The sequence below is a fragment of the Nannobrachium achirus genome (genome assembly GCF_963921795.1).
Source record: "Nannobrachium achirus genome assembly, chromosome: 10".
Lineage (NCBI taxonomy): Eukaryota > Metazoa > Chordata > Actinopteri > Myctophiformes > Myctophidae > Nannobrachium > Nannobrachium achirus.
The window spans coordinates 18,895,674-18,911,347 of NC_137819.1; the positions used below are offsets into that span (position 1 = coordinate 18,895,674).

The 15,674-nt window shown below is 39.7% G+C and overlaps 1 protein-coding gene across 1 annotated transcript; it reads right to left on the reverse strand.

Annotated features, from left to right (window-relative positions):
- Nucleotides 1–7,951: 7,951 nt before the first annotated feature.
- On the reverse strand, nt 7,952–9,067 carry LOC308292890 (chemerin-like receptor 1; the record flags this gene model as incomplete). The annotated part of the gene is made up of 1 exon (XM_080735313.1): nt 7,952–9,067. One exon carries the CDS (start codon nt 9,065–9,067, stop codon nt 7,952–7,954), a length of 1,116 nt encoding a protein of 371 aa, XP_080591439.1.
- Between the last annotated feature and the right edge of the window lie 6,607 nt (nt 9,068–15,674).

The window sequence follows — 15,674 nt, forward strand, 5'->3', positions numbered from 1 at the left end:
ATTTCCCATTGCATAAGCATACCTGGAAGCCTATATGTAAAGGTGTTGTATGTAAAGATAAATCTTTAGGTTATACACAATATTAGTTTAATATTTTAAGGAATACCTAGTATTTTAACCCCATAATATACTACTACTAATACATGTTTTCAGCGTATTGGACAAATGGCACAAAACTTTAAAAATGTTAAACTGTTCATGTAATGCCCCTCCATTGTATTTTAGATAACCTTTGTAGATAGGCCGTTTTTGCATAGATTGGGTTCAAGTGGCTACAATGCTAAGTATAAGGTTATTTTTCATCTCTCTGAGATGACCATGAATAGCTAAAAAATAAACAAACAAACAATACAATTGTTTTACATCAGCTGCAGTACCACTAGTGGACACTAGTGACCACCCATGTTCTTACAATGAAAAAATAAATGTGAAAATAGCTGATCTACAAGCTGTATTCCTCTCTCATTTATGTAATGTTAATGAGAAATAGAGTTATTATTCTAGCGGTGTAGTACCACTATAGTGGCCATACAAATAATCCCCCTAGTCACAACCCAACAAATCCATGAATAAATCACACCATATTCCAATATATTTTTCATCAGGGACAACCCCACGTACATCACCTCCCAGTGAAAATATTAGGTAGTCAAGGTATTACCCCAAAATAACACATCTGCAAGCTGTTAGCCTATAGGTTCAAAATAGCTCATCTACAAGCTGGTACTCAAAATAACAAAATCTACAAGCTACAAGCAAATGTAATTATTAATGGACAATACAAATATTATTTCGCAGCTGCAGTACCATTTCTGAGTGACCATTAGTGACCATACATGTTCCTATGACAATACCAAATCCATCCCTGCTACCATGTCATCTTTGTAATTTAGGACATTGTCATGTGTAGTACCACTACTGACCACTATGGATACGTTTAGTGAAGAAAAAAAAACCCCGCACATGATAAGTCAGACTATATTATCGGTATATTAATCAACATGGGCAACCTTTCATGCCTATAATACTTTTATATCAGCACACCCCCCGTGAAGATAATAGACCTGTAAGCTAATGCTCTCAAAATAGCAGATCTACAAGTTGTGAGTCTTGGGTTTATAATATTCCATCTACAAATCGGGACTCAAAATAGCAGATCTACAAGCTGGATTCCTCTCTCATTTATGTAATGTTAGTGCCACTATTCCAAACCCCTTAAGATACATTGTTTTTGGGAAGTTAGATTGCTTTGAACTGTTCATTTTAATTTCTAAAGTCACAAAAGTGTGACCACCCCTGATAGATCATGGTTGAAGAAATAGATAAGAAAAACTTGGTGGTTGAAGAAATGAGGAAGTTTAGGATAAACTAAGCACAGTTGGGAGCACTTAGCCAACAAAATGTAGTTATATCATTTACTTAAACGTTGATTTTATTTATTTTTACCCTATAAAACCATGGTATGGTCTATGATCACATTATATTTTATCGAATGATTGATTAGTTATGAGAAGCTTTCAAATAACAGGCTACCTAATGTTAGTGTGATAAGAGATAAAGATAGCATAGTACCCTCTTGGTGTCATCTGGGCAGTGTAGATAAGAAAACTTGTGAAAATGAGGACGTTTAGGATTAACTAACCAGAGCTGGGGGCACTTGGTACAACATATGTAGTTATTTCACCTACTTTACACCTGATTTAATTTATTTTACCCTTTTAAATATCTTTTGTATAAACACATTGTTTTTATCGAATGACTGATTGGACTGAGACGATTTCAAATAATAAATCAGCTACTGTTTTGTGTGATAAGAGATACAGATAGCAGAATACCCTCTTGGTGTCGTCTGCGGGGGGTCAGATAAGGGTAATTAGGTGCATAGTTAAAGCTAAACAATAGTAGGGACACAGCGTGTAGAAATTAGACCAGGGTGCCCCAAAATATAAAGTGTAAGATAATTGTGTTGATGGCAAAACCAGTATGTCAACCAATGAGACTTACCTATGAGTTGTATAACTGAACAGTAAGGAGAAATATGGAAATGTGTACAACATTTCATTTATCCACCCCAATGATGTAACACTGGACTGGATTGTTTTGTTAGAAACCAATTTCGATGTAATCTGATGCATGGGTCATAATGATAAGTACACCTGCCCTTTAGGACTATGCATGTTCTTGCAATACAAAATGTGGAAATAACCGATCTACAGTATATCAACCTTTAGACATGGTAATGTTTCATATCAACCACCCAATGGTAATAATAGATATAAGCTATGTCCACAAATAACACAACTTCTACCTTGGAGCCCCCGGGGTTAAAAAGTCACAAATCTACAAAAACTAACATACTGTGCATCTAATTTAATTATTAATGGACAATGCAAATATTTCACAGCTGCAGTACCACTAGTGGCCATACATATCCCTATGACCCTGTCATGAGCCAATACAGTTCCACAAGCTGCCAATCTATAATTCTTTGTAATATTATTTGGTAATAATGGATGTCACAAGGACTGTATTAGTGTAACATATCATTTAAACGTTTTGTTTACACAGACAACGTACGTTGGAACAAAGAAAAAAGAAGTTGCTGCAATATTGCAAACAGATGGACAGACACAGATGATCTAGAAGTTGTACAATAACTATTACACATACAACTTACAATATACCATTGCTCCAACCATGTCATGCAATGTCACTAGTAAAGCAAAGTCACGATTTGAGGCAGGGTCAGTTTTAAAATTAGATAAGCCTAAGACCATCTGCTGCTACTTTTTTGATAGGGACACCCGTTCCTCCCTCCCTCCCTCCCTCCCTTCCTCTCTCTCTCTCTCTCTCTCTCTCTCTCTCTCTCTCTGCTCTCTCTCTCATCATTAACATGCAAACACACAAATTAAACAATTTAACAATTAAGCCTTCGCAGCTTGCAGTACCATTTCTCGCCGTATCAATGTCCAACACTTTCTGGTAAGTAATACCACTCTGAATATGACATAGATAATACATACAATGTCACTGTGCAATGTTGTGAGCTTGTAGATGATTAGTTATAACTGTTTACATACACACACGCACCCAGGCACTTAATGCAAGTTTAATCCCTTACCCCACCCCACAGGCCCAGCTGTGTAGATCAGTCTTTTTGACAACCCCTCAATAATGCTGTAAGGAGTTGCACATCACCTGGCAGTTGGCCAGAAGTTGCACAGCAACGTTGCTCAACTATGCAGACAGGCACATGAAGCACTCACAAACCCACACTCTGCTCTCTCTCCTTCACTCTATCTCTCACCACAATATAAAACTATATAAAACCACAAAATATAATTATGAATACATTAATTAAATAAATGTAATTTAATCATTAATTTATGCAACAATTAAAATATTTTAATTTAATCATTAATTTATTCAATTAATTTAATTTAATCATTAATTTATGCATTAAATGACTCACTAGCGCCACTTTTCCCCCTAGTGGCCACCAGGTGGTATAAGTGCAGTCCTATTAGACTACTGAGGGGTCCCCAAAGTATTTTGGGGTGTCCGCAGATGTTTTCTCACTCCACTGTGACAGACCAACATACAGTATAAGTGCACAATTTGAGGACTTAAAATGTCCATTTCCAGGAGGTCTGGGTGGGCCCGTGTGCACACGGGCTCACCGGCTTGTGCGCATGCATGATGTCTTAACTATTTGGGAGAAAGTTCATTCACTCTCTCACTTCTTGAGTTTGCGCAGAGCTACAAACATAATGAATAGGGGTTTAAAGTAAGTGGTTAAGCTGAACGTCATATCTGCAATATTGTTAAAATAATGCTACTATTGACACTGCTTGCATTTTACTCACCTCAGTTCGACGTGCCTTTTACAAGTAATTTACCACCTTGTTGGGCTGTTGCACACTTTGAGACGGCCGGGCAAGTATCCTTATTTTCTTTTTACCAGAACTTCATGCACTGTCATGCACAGGTATGTGTGGATGTTATAATTATTTTTATTTAATTCTGTCTGTAATTGTATTAATATTAAATCAGAAACTTCAAAGATAAATGCTGGGTATTATCCGGTCTCCCTCTCTCTCTCTCTCTCGCATGTGCGCACGCACACGCACACGCACACACACACACACACACACACACACACACACACACACACACACACACACACACACACATGCATGCTGTCAAAGGACATGGCTTTCATATCAGCCTTTCAACCCTGTTAGATAATCATCTTGGTGTTGCTTAAATGCCGGATGCTAAATATTATTTGTGTGGTGTTTAATGCTAAAAGGTGAGAGAAGAGAAATGTACAAACAAGAAAGATCACTCAATGAGGACAACATGACGTTGATTAAATGACGAACTTCAGCAAGAAAGTACATAGCTGGTGGTGTATCCTGTACTGGGGTAAGTTCATTACCACACACATCAGGCACACAGATTGCAAGATGCTGCTGCAATGCTGACTTACAGTATATGTGTACACTATTTGTGATGAAATAGGATATGTATTAATCGGTTGTTCGGTTAAAGGATATAGATGCATTCATTGGGAGGGTCATTTGAAGTGACAAACAGCTAATGCAGAACTTGGTCACTCAACCAGAAGGCCTCTTGCACTAAATAATCTGACAGAGTAAAGTCCCGGAATTCATTTTAATCATGTAAAAAACTTATGGAATGGAAAGGATCAAAACCTTTGTTTCTTTAACACATTGGATGCTCACGGCATGCACGAGTCACTCGCCAAGCACATTGACCAGGCCTTTTAGTAAAACTTTGGCTAAACCAAACTGTGACCCTAAACCTTTGTCATCAGTAAAACTATACCTAAACCTAACCTTAACCTCACAGAACTTTTTTAGTTGACAATCTGAATCATCTTTTTTGTCACATCATAGACTTACAGGTGCAAAGAAGTGGGTAAAATTATTGTCTTCATACAAGCTCCAACCGAACCATTTTTATTTTTGCTATATGCTATAGGCCTATTTATATTTCTTACTGCTTGTTCAATGATACACGTTCTCAATGCATTGGGAGGTCAAAGTATAGCCTTCCAATTTATTGACAAGGCCATTGCGTCTATATCAGTGGTTCTCAAATCAGGGTACTTGTACCCCTAGGGTATGCAGAGGTACTAAGGGGTACGTGAGAGAAAGTGGAAAATGGAAAAACATGAACACAGTTCAGAGTAAATGTGCTCAGGATGCTCGAATTTCAAGTCTTTCAACTCCTTTTCTTATTGTCTCCACCAGCCGAAGGCTGAGAGTATGTTTTCCCCTCCGTCCGTCCGTGCGTCCGTCCGTCCGTCCGTGCGTCCGTGCGTCCTCGCAGTTTGTGTGCACCTAATCTCAGTCGCCGTTGGCCCAGTCGCTGCCAAAGTGAGCACACACATTCCCTGGATGCCAATCTAGATTTTTTTTTTCAAATGGGCCTTTTCTAGCGCCACCTAGTGGCCGATGTTCGCAAGACATATTTCTGTGCACTACTCTTACAGATTTTGTCCAAAAATCCTACAAATCGGTAGGCAGTATCTCGACAGTCATGTGATCGACACGGATCTGTCCGATTTTTCATATTCCATCCTGATTGGCTAAGATTGGCTTCCAAAGTTTGTAGGATTGAGCCGTTTGGAACAAAATGCCTCAAATCCCAAACGCAAAGTGCAATTATCATGAAATCGCGCACACACGTTCCCACTAGGTCGAAGAAGAAATGCCACTTCAAATTTTTGAAAGCAGCCTCATGGTGGCGCTATAACAGGCCGATTTGTGGTTTTATCTATAACTCCACCGATCAGTTTCAAACTTTGTAAGCGCACTCCCTAGAGGCCAAGGAAAAACCCTTTCCCTGCATTTTTCACATCAGCCTTTTATAGCGCCACCAGGAGGCCGACTTATGTAAAACACAATTTTTCCTATTATTCCTTGAGATTTGATCCAAAAATCATGCAAATCGGTACACAGTATCTCCATAGTCATGTGATCAAGTCCGATCCGTCTGATATTTCATATTCCATCCTAATTGGCTAATATTGGCTTCCAAAGTTTGCGGGATTGCTCAGTTTTTTGAACAAAATGCTTCAAATCAACGCAGCTTGCGATTACCGTGAAATTTGCCACACATGTTCCCACTATGTCAAGGAACAAATGCTACCCTTTTCATGTTGGCCTTTTATAGCGCCACCAGCAGGTAGACTTTAGTAAAACACATTTTTGGAACACAATGCCTCAAATCATGCATGCAGTGTCCGATTGCCATGAAAGGTCTAAGGTGAAGAACATATTCCAGCCTTTTTACATTGGCCTATTATACAGTAGCACCACCAGGACGCATGGCCTGGTGGAGACCTGTGCTCGGAAGAGCACTGCTTCTAGTTTGTAATGTTATATTTGTCAGGGTGGACCCAATATGCAGTAATTATGCAGCAGGATTCAAAGTTCAGTAGATTTATTTCCCACAACTGGTGAGTGAATACAATACAGATGACTTGTAGCCTAAACTTACACAGAACACACCTACACTTAATGACGACCTGACAAGGAACTGAACAACACACAGGGTCATATAAGTAGACAAGGACTAACTAGACACAGGTGAACACTAACAGACAATCAACACTGGGATAGGCTAACAGGCAAACAAGCAATACAGAGGTTGTGACAAGGCAGGTAACAGTAAACATGGCAGACAGGAAAAAGGGGAACAATACTACAAAATAAGATACAGAATAACAAGGCACAACAGTACAAGACACAGTAATGAAACTGCAGACACATGTCAGACAATACAAAACAAAACAACTGAACAGCCTAATAAGTCCAAAACCTAAATAAGGACAGTCAATGTCCAAAGTCTGAGGAGCGGACGGTGATAACTCCAGAACATACTGAATGGCAAACATAACAAAATAAGTCCAAAGTATAATGTGGACAGTCATCAGAAACATATCATGAAACATAATATAGACTGTCTATGTCCAAGTTCCGCAGTGCGGACCGTGACAATATTCTTCAATATATTCTTCAAAAGGTGGGTTATTGTTCATTCATAGCATATACCTCATATGTCCAAAATGGCTACTCTTCAGGACTGAAATTCATGTGTTGCATAATTATGATACTTTAGTATGGCAAAGTAGGGCATTAATCTACAATATAAAATATTGGTGATATGGAGCAAGATGTAGTCAGGTAAAGGGGGTGTTTTGATCCAGACATCAGGAAAGGGTGTACTGAAGCCAAAAAGGTGTGAGATATTATAGCATCATGTGAATTTTCCATTTTTTCCATCGTCCGCTTGGTAATTTGTACATAACTCATACCTGCCAACCTCAGACAGTCTCTCCAAGTGACCACGCTCCCAAGTGCCCCCTAACCTACAACACCAATGACTCTGATATTGTGGTGTACTGGTGTTGGAAATTAACAGTGTAGTATGAGTCATTTCAATGTAGATTAACAAGGACAGAAGCTGACATGCCAACAGAGGCTACATTACACACAGACAGACAGACAGACAGACAGACAGACAGACAGACAGACAGACAGACAGACAGACAGACAGACCAACAGACAGAGACACACGCACGCGCACGCACACGCACACGCACACGCACACGCACACACACACACACACACACACACACACACACACACACACACATGCTTTTGCGACAAACAGTGGCATCCTGTGAGAAATTGTGAAATTGTTCTGTAGGCTATTGCTCAATGTGTAATTACAATTTGGGCTAGTTTGGACAGTGTGATTTTTGTAGCGATTTGTGTGAGTTTTGGAATAATTTTAGCAAAATATGTAGGCTAACTGAAAGTTGTGTTTTGAAGAAAAATCGGGTTAGGCAGAAATGATCTATGGGCAGTTCTTCATAATCCCAGGAATCCAGGGAAAATACACGTTTGGCTCTACTCTATACCTGTGCCTCAGACAAGGCAGCCTCTAGTCTGGTGGTCCCTGGGTTTGTGGGAGTGTTGGTCTGAGGCAGCTCTTCAGCGAAGGCTTTCTCCAACACTTTCAGGACAGACCTGCGAAACACATCCTTGAAATCCTGACCCATGAACACGTATAACAGTGGGTTCAGGCAGCTGTTGATAAATACCAGGCTGACAACTACGGGTAACCAAATGCAAGTTGTGCAACCAAACGGGTAAGCCACATTATCCAGCATTTCACTGTCCTTGAGGAGATTCACCAACAGAATTTGTTCCATGATGTGAAAGGGGGCCCAGCATAGGAAGAATGCTGTGATAACAGCTGCTATGATTTTGAAGGGGCGACCTGAGTGGCTAGCCAGAGAGCGATTCCTCCTCAACCGGTAGATGATGACAGAATAGCAGGAGACGATGACGGTGAAAGGGAACACGAATCCCATGAGGAAGCGAGTGGTGATCAGGGCCGCAAGTCGAAACGTCCACAACTGCATCGCTGCGGGTTTACTGTAGTCATCGGTGAGTGCATAGTCGTCAAAGCACTCAATGATGTCCTTATCACGGAGGGAGGGCTGCGCGTCCTTAAAAATCCAGTAAGGAGAGCTGAAAACTAAGGCCAGTGCCCAGACACCCAGACTCACAAACGACGCCTTTCTGACACTGCGTTGGTTCCGGGACCACACTGGCCACACCACACATACACATCTGTCAACACTGATGACCATCAGAATGTAGACGCTGGCAAACATGGTCGTGAGGATGGTGGTATAGTTCAGTTTGCACATGAATTTGCCAAAAGGCCAGTGGAAGTCAAGAGCTGTTTGTGTGATGGTCAGGGGCAGGAACGCTGCAACGAGGAAGTCGGCCACGGCGAGGTTGAGATACCAAACAGTGTTCATGGTTTTCTTCATTTTGAAGCCTGTCACCCAGATGACAACACCGTTCCCCAACACGCCGAGCACAAAGACCAGGCTGTAAATGACGAGGGACACGATCTTGAGGGATTTGTAGAGTTCATCCTCCCAGAAAGAGCTGTTTCCACCAGACAGATCCAGGGTTTTATTGTGATAGACAGCAGTTGTAGTCATAATCTCCATCGTCCTAAAAAGTATAATAACAAAACAAAGGTGTGTGTTTTGTGTTATCACACCATTTTTTAACTGTCAGAATGTTGTCTTGCATATGGCTCAGTAAGACACCATATTGCATTTATAAGGTCCTAAATACAGTTGATGAATCATTTCACACATGAACATTTATAACCCTTAATTAGGAGAAGTGATATATTTATGTTATAATAAGTGTTGATTGGTGTCTAGATAAATAAAAAAGAATACCTGTTTCAATGTTTTTGAAGTGATGTCAGCAAGAGAACAGTCTTCTTCAAACTGTGATCAGTGAATACTCAGAAGCTCTTATATCTTCATAAGTGTCTGTCTAAATGTCTATACAAGACTGGCACTATATTGATAAACCATGCATGCACTACTGCACATGATTATGATCTTGTGGGAGGGAACTGATTACAAACAGATAAAAGAGAGACGTATAACTCTCTCTTTTATCACACAAGCTGACACAAGCAATTTGATCATCAACTTCCTGGTGAAAAAAAAAATCACACTGTCCAAACTAGCCCAAATTGTAATTACACATTGAGCAATAGCCTACAGAACAATTTCACAATTTCTCACAGGATGCGTTTGTGTGTGTGTGTGTGTGTGTGTGTGTGTGTGTGTGTGTGTGTGTGTGTGTGTGTGTGTGTGTGTGTGTGTGTGTGTGCGCGTGTGCGTGCTTGTGCTTGTGCTTGTGCTTGTGCTTGTGCTTGTGCGTGTGTCTCTGTCTGTTGGTCTGTCTGTCTGTCTGTCTGTCTGTCTGTCTGTCTGTATGTCTGTCTGTCTGTCTGTGTGTAATGTAGCCTCTGTTGGCATGTTAGCTTCTGTCCTTGTTAATCTATTTCATTTTTTTCTTCATTTTTTTTGTAAACAAGGTGACTTTTAATGGGCATGTGCAGGGGGTGTGTGTGTGGGGGTGAGTGAATGGGTGTGAGTGTATGTATTGTGTTATGTGTGGGGAAAAAAAATCAATAAATATAAATACAAAAAAAAAAGAAAAAAAAAACTCCTGTTTATATGTGTCATGTAGATCATATCACGTGGGCCAAAAGTAAGAACACAATTACCCAAAGTAATCACACAAATGAATGAATTAAATGTAACTAAATTGTATGAAATAATGCATGCTTGAGAATGTCTCACATGAAAACGAAACAGACCCCCAGACACTGTACTGTATAGAGAAGGGAAGAGAACTACTGGCAGTACAAAGGGAGTGCATGAAGATCGGCCTCAAAAGCAATGGTAGTAATAAGTAATAGCATTGAACATGGAAGACAGAACCATTGCTACTGCACATTCTAGCGTGGGACTGTAAAGTGCCTGCCTACCTTTTGCCTCTTTACCCACTGCCTCCAACATCCAAGAAGTCAGTGTGATTATGTATTTGTTTATTTGAAAAAGGATCACCATTAGCTGATGCCATGGCAATCAGGTAATCTTATTGGGATCCATACAAAAACATATTACAAAATGCAAAATGCATTTTTTTTATTGCATTAATTCACATTACGTTTACATTATTGTCAATTTTAAAAACAGATAAAAAAAAATAGTATGGAATAACTAATACAAATTAAGTTATTCCTTCAACTATGGTCATCTGCATCACACTTTTTTTCGTCTTAAAGGCTGATTTGTTTCATCAAGTGGTAATTATTCCAATGAACGATGGCTTTTTTGATTGAGTTTGTCTTTGAACTAGGTACAACAACATGACCATTAACAGCACATCTTGTATTGAGAATCTTTGCAATGCTAGTTCTAATAGAACAAAACAGAACAAGTAGCAGCCCTGCTGTGTGCCACCTGTAATTTAACAAGACTGGTTTTAGATGCAGTTGACAATACACAAAATGAATAGTGTGTGTGTGTGTGTGTGTGTGTGTGTGTGTGTGTGTGTGTGTGTGCGTGCGTGCGTGCGTGCGTGCATGCGTGCGTGCGTGCGTGCGTGTGTGGCACGCGTGTGTGCATGCAGGAATATCATTTTCAGACAGAAAAAAAGAACAGGGTGATAAGTTATAACACACCCAAAGCCCAGGGCGAGCTCTAAGGTTGAGAGCTAGACAGTACAAGTGATGATTATTAAAGCAGTTATTATACCATTATGCAATGTCATGGTAAATGTGGGGACAACATAGTATAGAGCGTACAACATAGAAATATAGGCTATACCAAAAGGAAGCTCCTTGGATATAGAAAAACACATAGGCCCAATAGGCTAATCAACAGTACACAGTCCAATAAGTACTAAAATATGTGACCACCACAAGGTTTGACAACATAGCAATAACAGGCAACAGTCTCAGACAAGAGTCCATAAAGAGGACAAACTAAATAATGATGACAAGAAATGTATAAGATTCCAGTAAACAAAATAATACTTAAACCATACAGTAAATCACTGTTTCTCAACATCTGGTCTGGGGACTACCAGGGGTCCAAATTGACACTTACAGGTTTGTAACTCAGTGAGGGATTCAGGTTGGGCATTAAAGAAGAGTGGCACCAATACAGAGTTGGCACCAGACCTCAAAAGATTGTGCACCTTTTAGTAAAATATGCCTAAACCTAACCGTAACCTCACAGAACTACTGTAGGCCTACAGTATGCCAATAACCTTAAACTCAAACTAATATAAAAAAAATTGTGGAAATGTTTTGGAAAGGGGGAAAAATATCGTCCAAATGTAGTTGCATTCCACTAATTTGCATGCCAGGCTTGAAAGTATTCTCGTTTTGGTGTCTGGATTTCCCTAGCGCTCACTCTTCAAAGCTTGGGTAGACAACCCAACCTGGCAGAGATATGCACTCCAAGGAGCACACATGTCTAGTAGAATATTTAGAATATAGGCGTTCAAAATATAATTCTTTAACATGTTCTTTTGGATATCTTTCATCATCGTTTCAATTGAGAAGGTAAAGTTATTTACAATTGTGCTCAAATAAATACAGAGATAACCCTACCTGTGCCTCAGAAAAAGAATTATCTTTGCTAGGACTGGTAATCCCTGGGTTTGTGGAAGTTTTGTTCTGAGGCAGCTCTTCACTGAAGGCTCTCTCCAACACTTTCAGGATAGACTTGAAAGCTACGTCCTTGAAATCCTGACCCATGTAGACGTACAACACTGGGTTAAGGCAGCTGTTGACAAATGCCAGGCTGACAGCTAAGGGTAACCCAATGTTGACCACATTATCCAGCATTTTACTGTCCTCCCTGAGATTCACCAACAGAATTTGTTCCATGATATGAAAGGGTGCTATGATTTTTAAGGGGCGACCTGATTGGCTGGCCAGCGAGCGATTCTTCCTGAGTCGGTAGATGATGACAGAATAGCAGGAGACGATGACAGTGAAAGGGACGACGAATCCCATGAGGAAGCGAGTGATGATCATGGCCCCAAGTCGAAAGGTCCACAACTGATACGCTGCAGGTTTACTGTCGTCATCGGTCAGTGCAAAATTGTCAAAGCACTCAATGATGTCCTTATCACGGAAGGAGGCCTGCACGTTCTTAAAAATCCAGTAAGGGAAGCTGAAAACTAAGGCCATTACCCAGACACCCAGACTCACACGAGATGCCTTTCTGACACTGCGGTGGTTCTGGGCCCACACTGGCCACACACACATACACATCTGTCAACACTGATGACCATCAGAATGTAGACGCTGGCAAACATGGTCGTGAGGAGAGTGATAAAATTCAGTTTGCACATGAATTTACCAAATGGCCAGCGGAAGTCCATAGCTCTTTCGGTGATGGTCAGGGGCAGGAACGCTGCAACGAGGAGTTCATCCTCCCAGAAAGAGCCGTTTCCACCAGACAGATCCATGGTTTCATTGTAAAAGACAGCAGTTGTAGTCATAATCTCCATCGTCCTAAAAAAGTCTAATAACAAAACAAAGATTTGTGCTTTGGTGTTATCACACCATTGATTGATTGATTGATTCTTTTATTAGACAAAACGGAGAACAGTACAAGTATAGTCAATACAATTGAAAATGTAGTAAAGTACAAGTACAGTTAAACACCCTGCCTATGGAACAGCCCAAATAAGACCTTGTAACGTCTTTTTTACGTTGGAAGCCCACAGTATTTAATTCATGGACATAATAAATAGCAAGCAAAGGAAACATTCAATACTATCGCAGTTACAAAAACATTATGTACAGGATAGGGGAAACAAGTGGGTGAGGCTAAGGGGGGGGGGGGGGGGGGGGGGGTGCTCATCACTTCAGTTGATGGGCAGTTTTGAAGGATTCCACACAAATGTCTGAATTTTATCCGTAAGACACCATAAGCTTGGCCTATACAGATATATTTATGTTAAAATAAATGTTCATAACCCCCCCCCCCCCCCCCCCCCCCCCCCCAAAAAAAAAAAAAAAATAGATACCTGTATCAATGTGTTGAAGTGATGTCAGCCAGAGAAGTGTCTTTTTCAAACTGTGGTCAGTGAATGCTATGAGGAGCTCTTATTTATGAAGGCCTGATGAAATGTCTGACGTCTATATTTATATCTACGTGCTGCACAGGATTATATCTTTACTGGCAGTTTTTCATTCTGCGGGAGGAAACTGATTGCAAACAGATAAGAGAGAAGTATAACTATGTTACACAAGCTGTCAATTTGATCATCAACTTCCTGTTTTAAATGTGTCCTGTAGATCATATCACATGGACTAAAAGTAGCAATATAATTACCCAAAGTAATTACACGAATGAATGAATTAAATGTAACTAAAGTGTACAAAATAATCCATGTTTGAGAATGTCTCACATGAAAAGGAAACAGACGCCTCTTTATTTTAATTTAAGGATTCTACTGGAAAAAAAGCAAGATCATTTTTACACAATCAATGATAAAGGGAACATTTCAATTGATCATAAAAAGCTTTTTAAATGTTGATTTTGATAAAAAGTCAGAGGGACCTCAAATCGTACTGATCTCTCAGAGCCGGTGGATGTTTTCAGTGAGTGGATAGACGCCTGTCAACAGGCCAATTCAATAGCCATTTAAGAAGGTGTCTTTACACTGAAGTCTTCCTCTGAAGGCCACTGTACACAAGGAGGAACCTGCAGCCTGCTATGGCCACATGTGTACACAAGAGGGAGCTCCTCAGTCTGCTATATGAGAGACCTGTAGAGTTACAGTAAATTGCTGTATATTCATTAAATAATTGCTTGTATTTTTTTGCTGTGATAGGCCCATAGAGCTAATGCAACCAAGTAGTCAAGTCAGTATGATTTCTGTTAATAATATTGTAAATTTAACTGATTTTACCAACACAAAACAAGGTAAGAACAAGACGCATTTAATTCAACTTTAATTCATCAGTTTAAGTCTAAGTACGACTACTTTTTCCATTGGTTACAATACAGAAATGTAGCTGGATGAAAACAACAAACAGTCTATTCACAATTCAACTCAAACCTTACTGAGGTATATTATCTAGGAAGCAATCGCCAATCTTCAGTTTGCACACTATCAAAACTAATGTGATCTTTTTTACTTCTTATCTACAGTGAAGCAAAGCTGAATCTGATGGTTGTATGAAATAACAAATAAACAAACTCTAAACGCCAAGATGATCGTACATTATGCTCACCATTAGTCCTAACAGCAGTGAAGGCTATATACTCTTCCTGGCGTCCAAACATTCACACTCCACAATCGAATTAAAACTTACTTCAACATTACAACAGAACAAAACAACAACAGAAAATGTAAGACTTTGGTCGTCACATAACTCCACTGATTACATGAGCATAACTATTACTCTCTGGTGACTGTGGTGAACAACACTCCAAATAAATGATATGCATCCATGTACAAACAAAATGTACATCCAACAGACAGTCCAAACATTAAACAAGGTAAGCTAACTAAATATAACGTTTTAACGATACATCACTGCCTTGTTTAATACATGAAGCTTAATTTATTGTCTATTCTTATTATAGGCCTATGTGTCAGGAGCCTCTATTCCAATGTTACTGCTCTATACGTCACATTATCATAGGGGAACATTTTAACAAATACAAAAGTAGTGAAAACACACGTGAGCTTGTATATCGTCGAGCTGAAACCCCTCTTATCCATATTTTACCTTCTTTTTTGTGAATGAATGCCCTCATACTACAGCGTCACACAAAAGCATCAAAAGTACCAGATCCACAAGCTCGCAACACAGCATGAAGCCACGTGCTTTGAGCTTGTAGATATGCTATTTTTGAATCCTTGAATCCTTGAAAGGGATCAGAAATGAGGTCCAATTGAACTGTAAAATCTGCTCTTTGTCTTTCTCCCTCATGAGGGTATTTTGTTGAATCAAGGTGATAGTCCCTCACCGTGACTATCTGCACTGACCCATCCTGTAGCAGAAATGCCTGGAAAGCTAAACATTTCAACGTGTCATGAAGGTATGCTTATTGCCTGTACATTTGTATTATAGGAACCTAGTATTTTTTTTTATCCCTGGTCTGCACTTGACTTTACATGTAAAACTACTCAGCAAGCCAAGAAGTTCAGAACTACACATACAGTGCAAACTATAATATTAGATGTCAGGGTTATAAAATGAAGGAA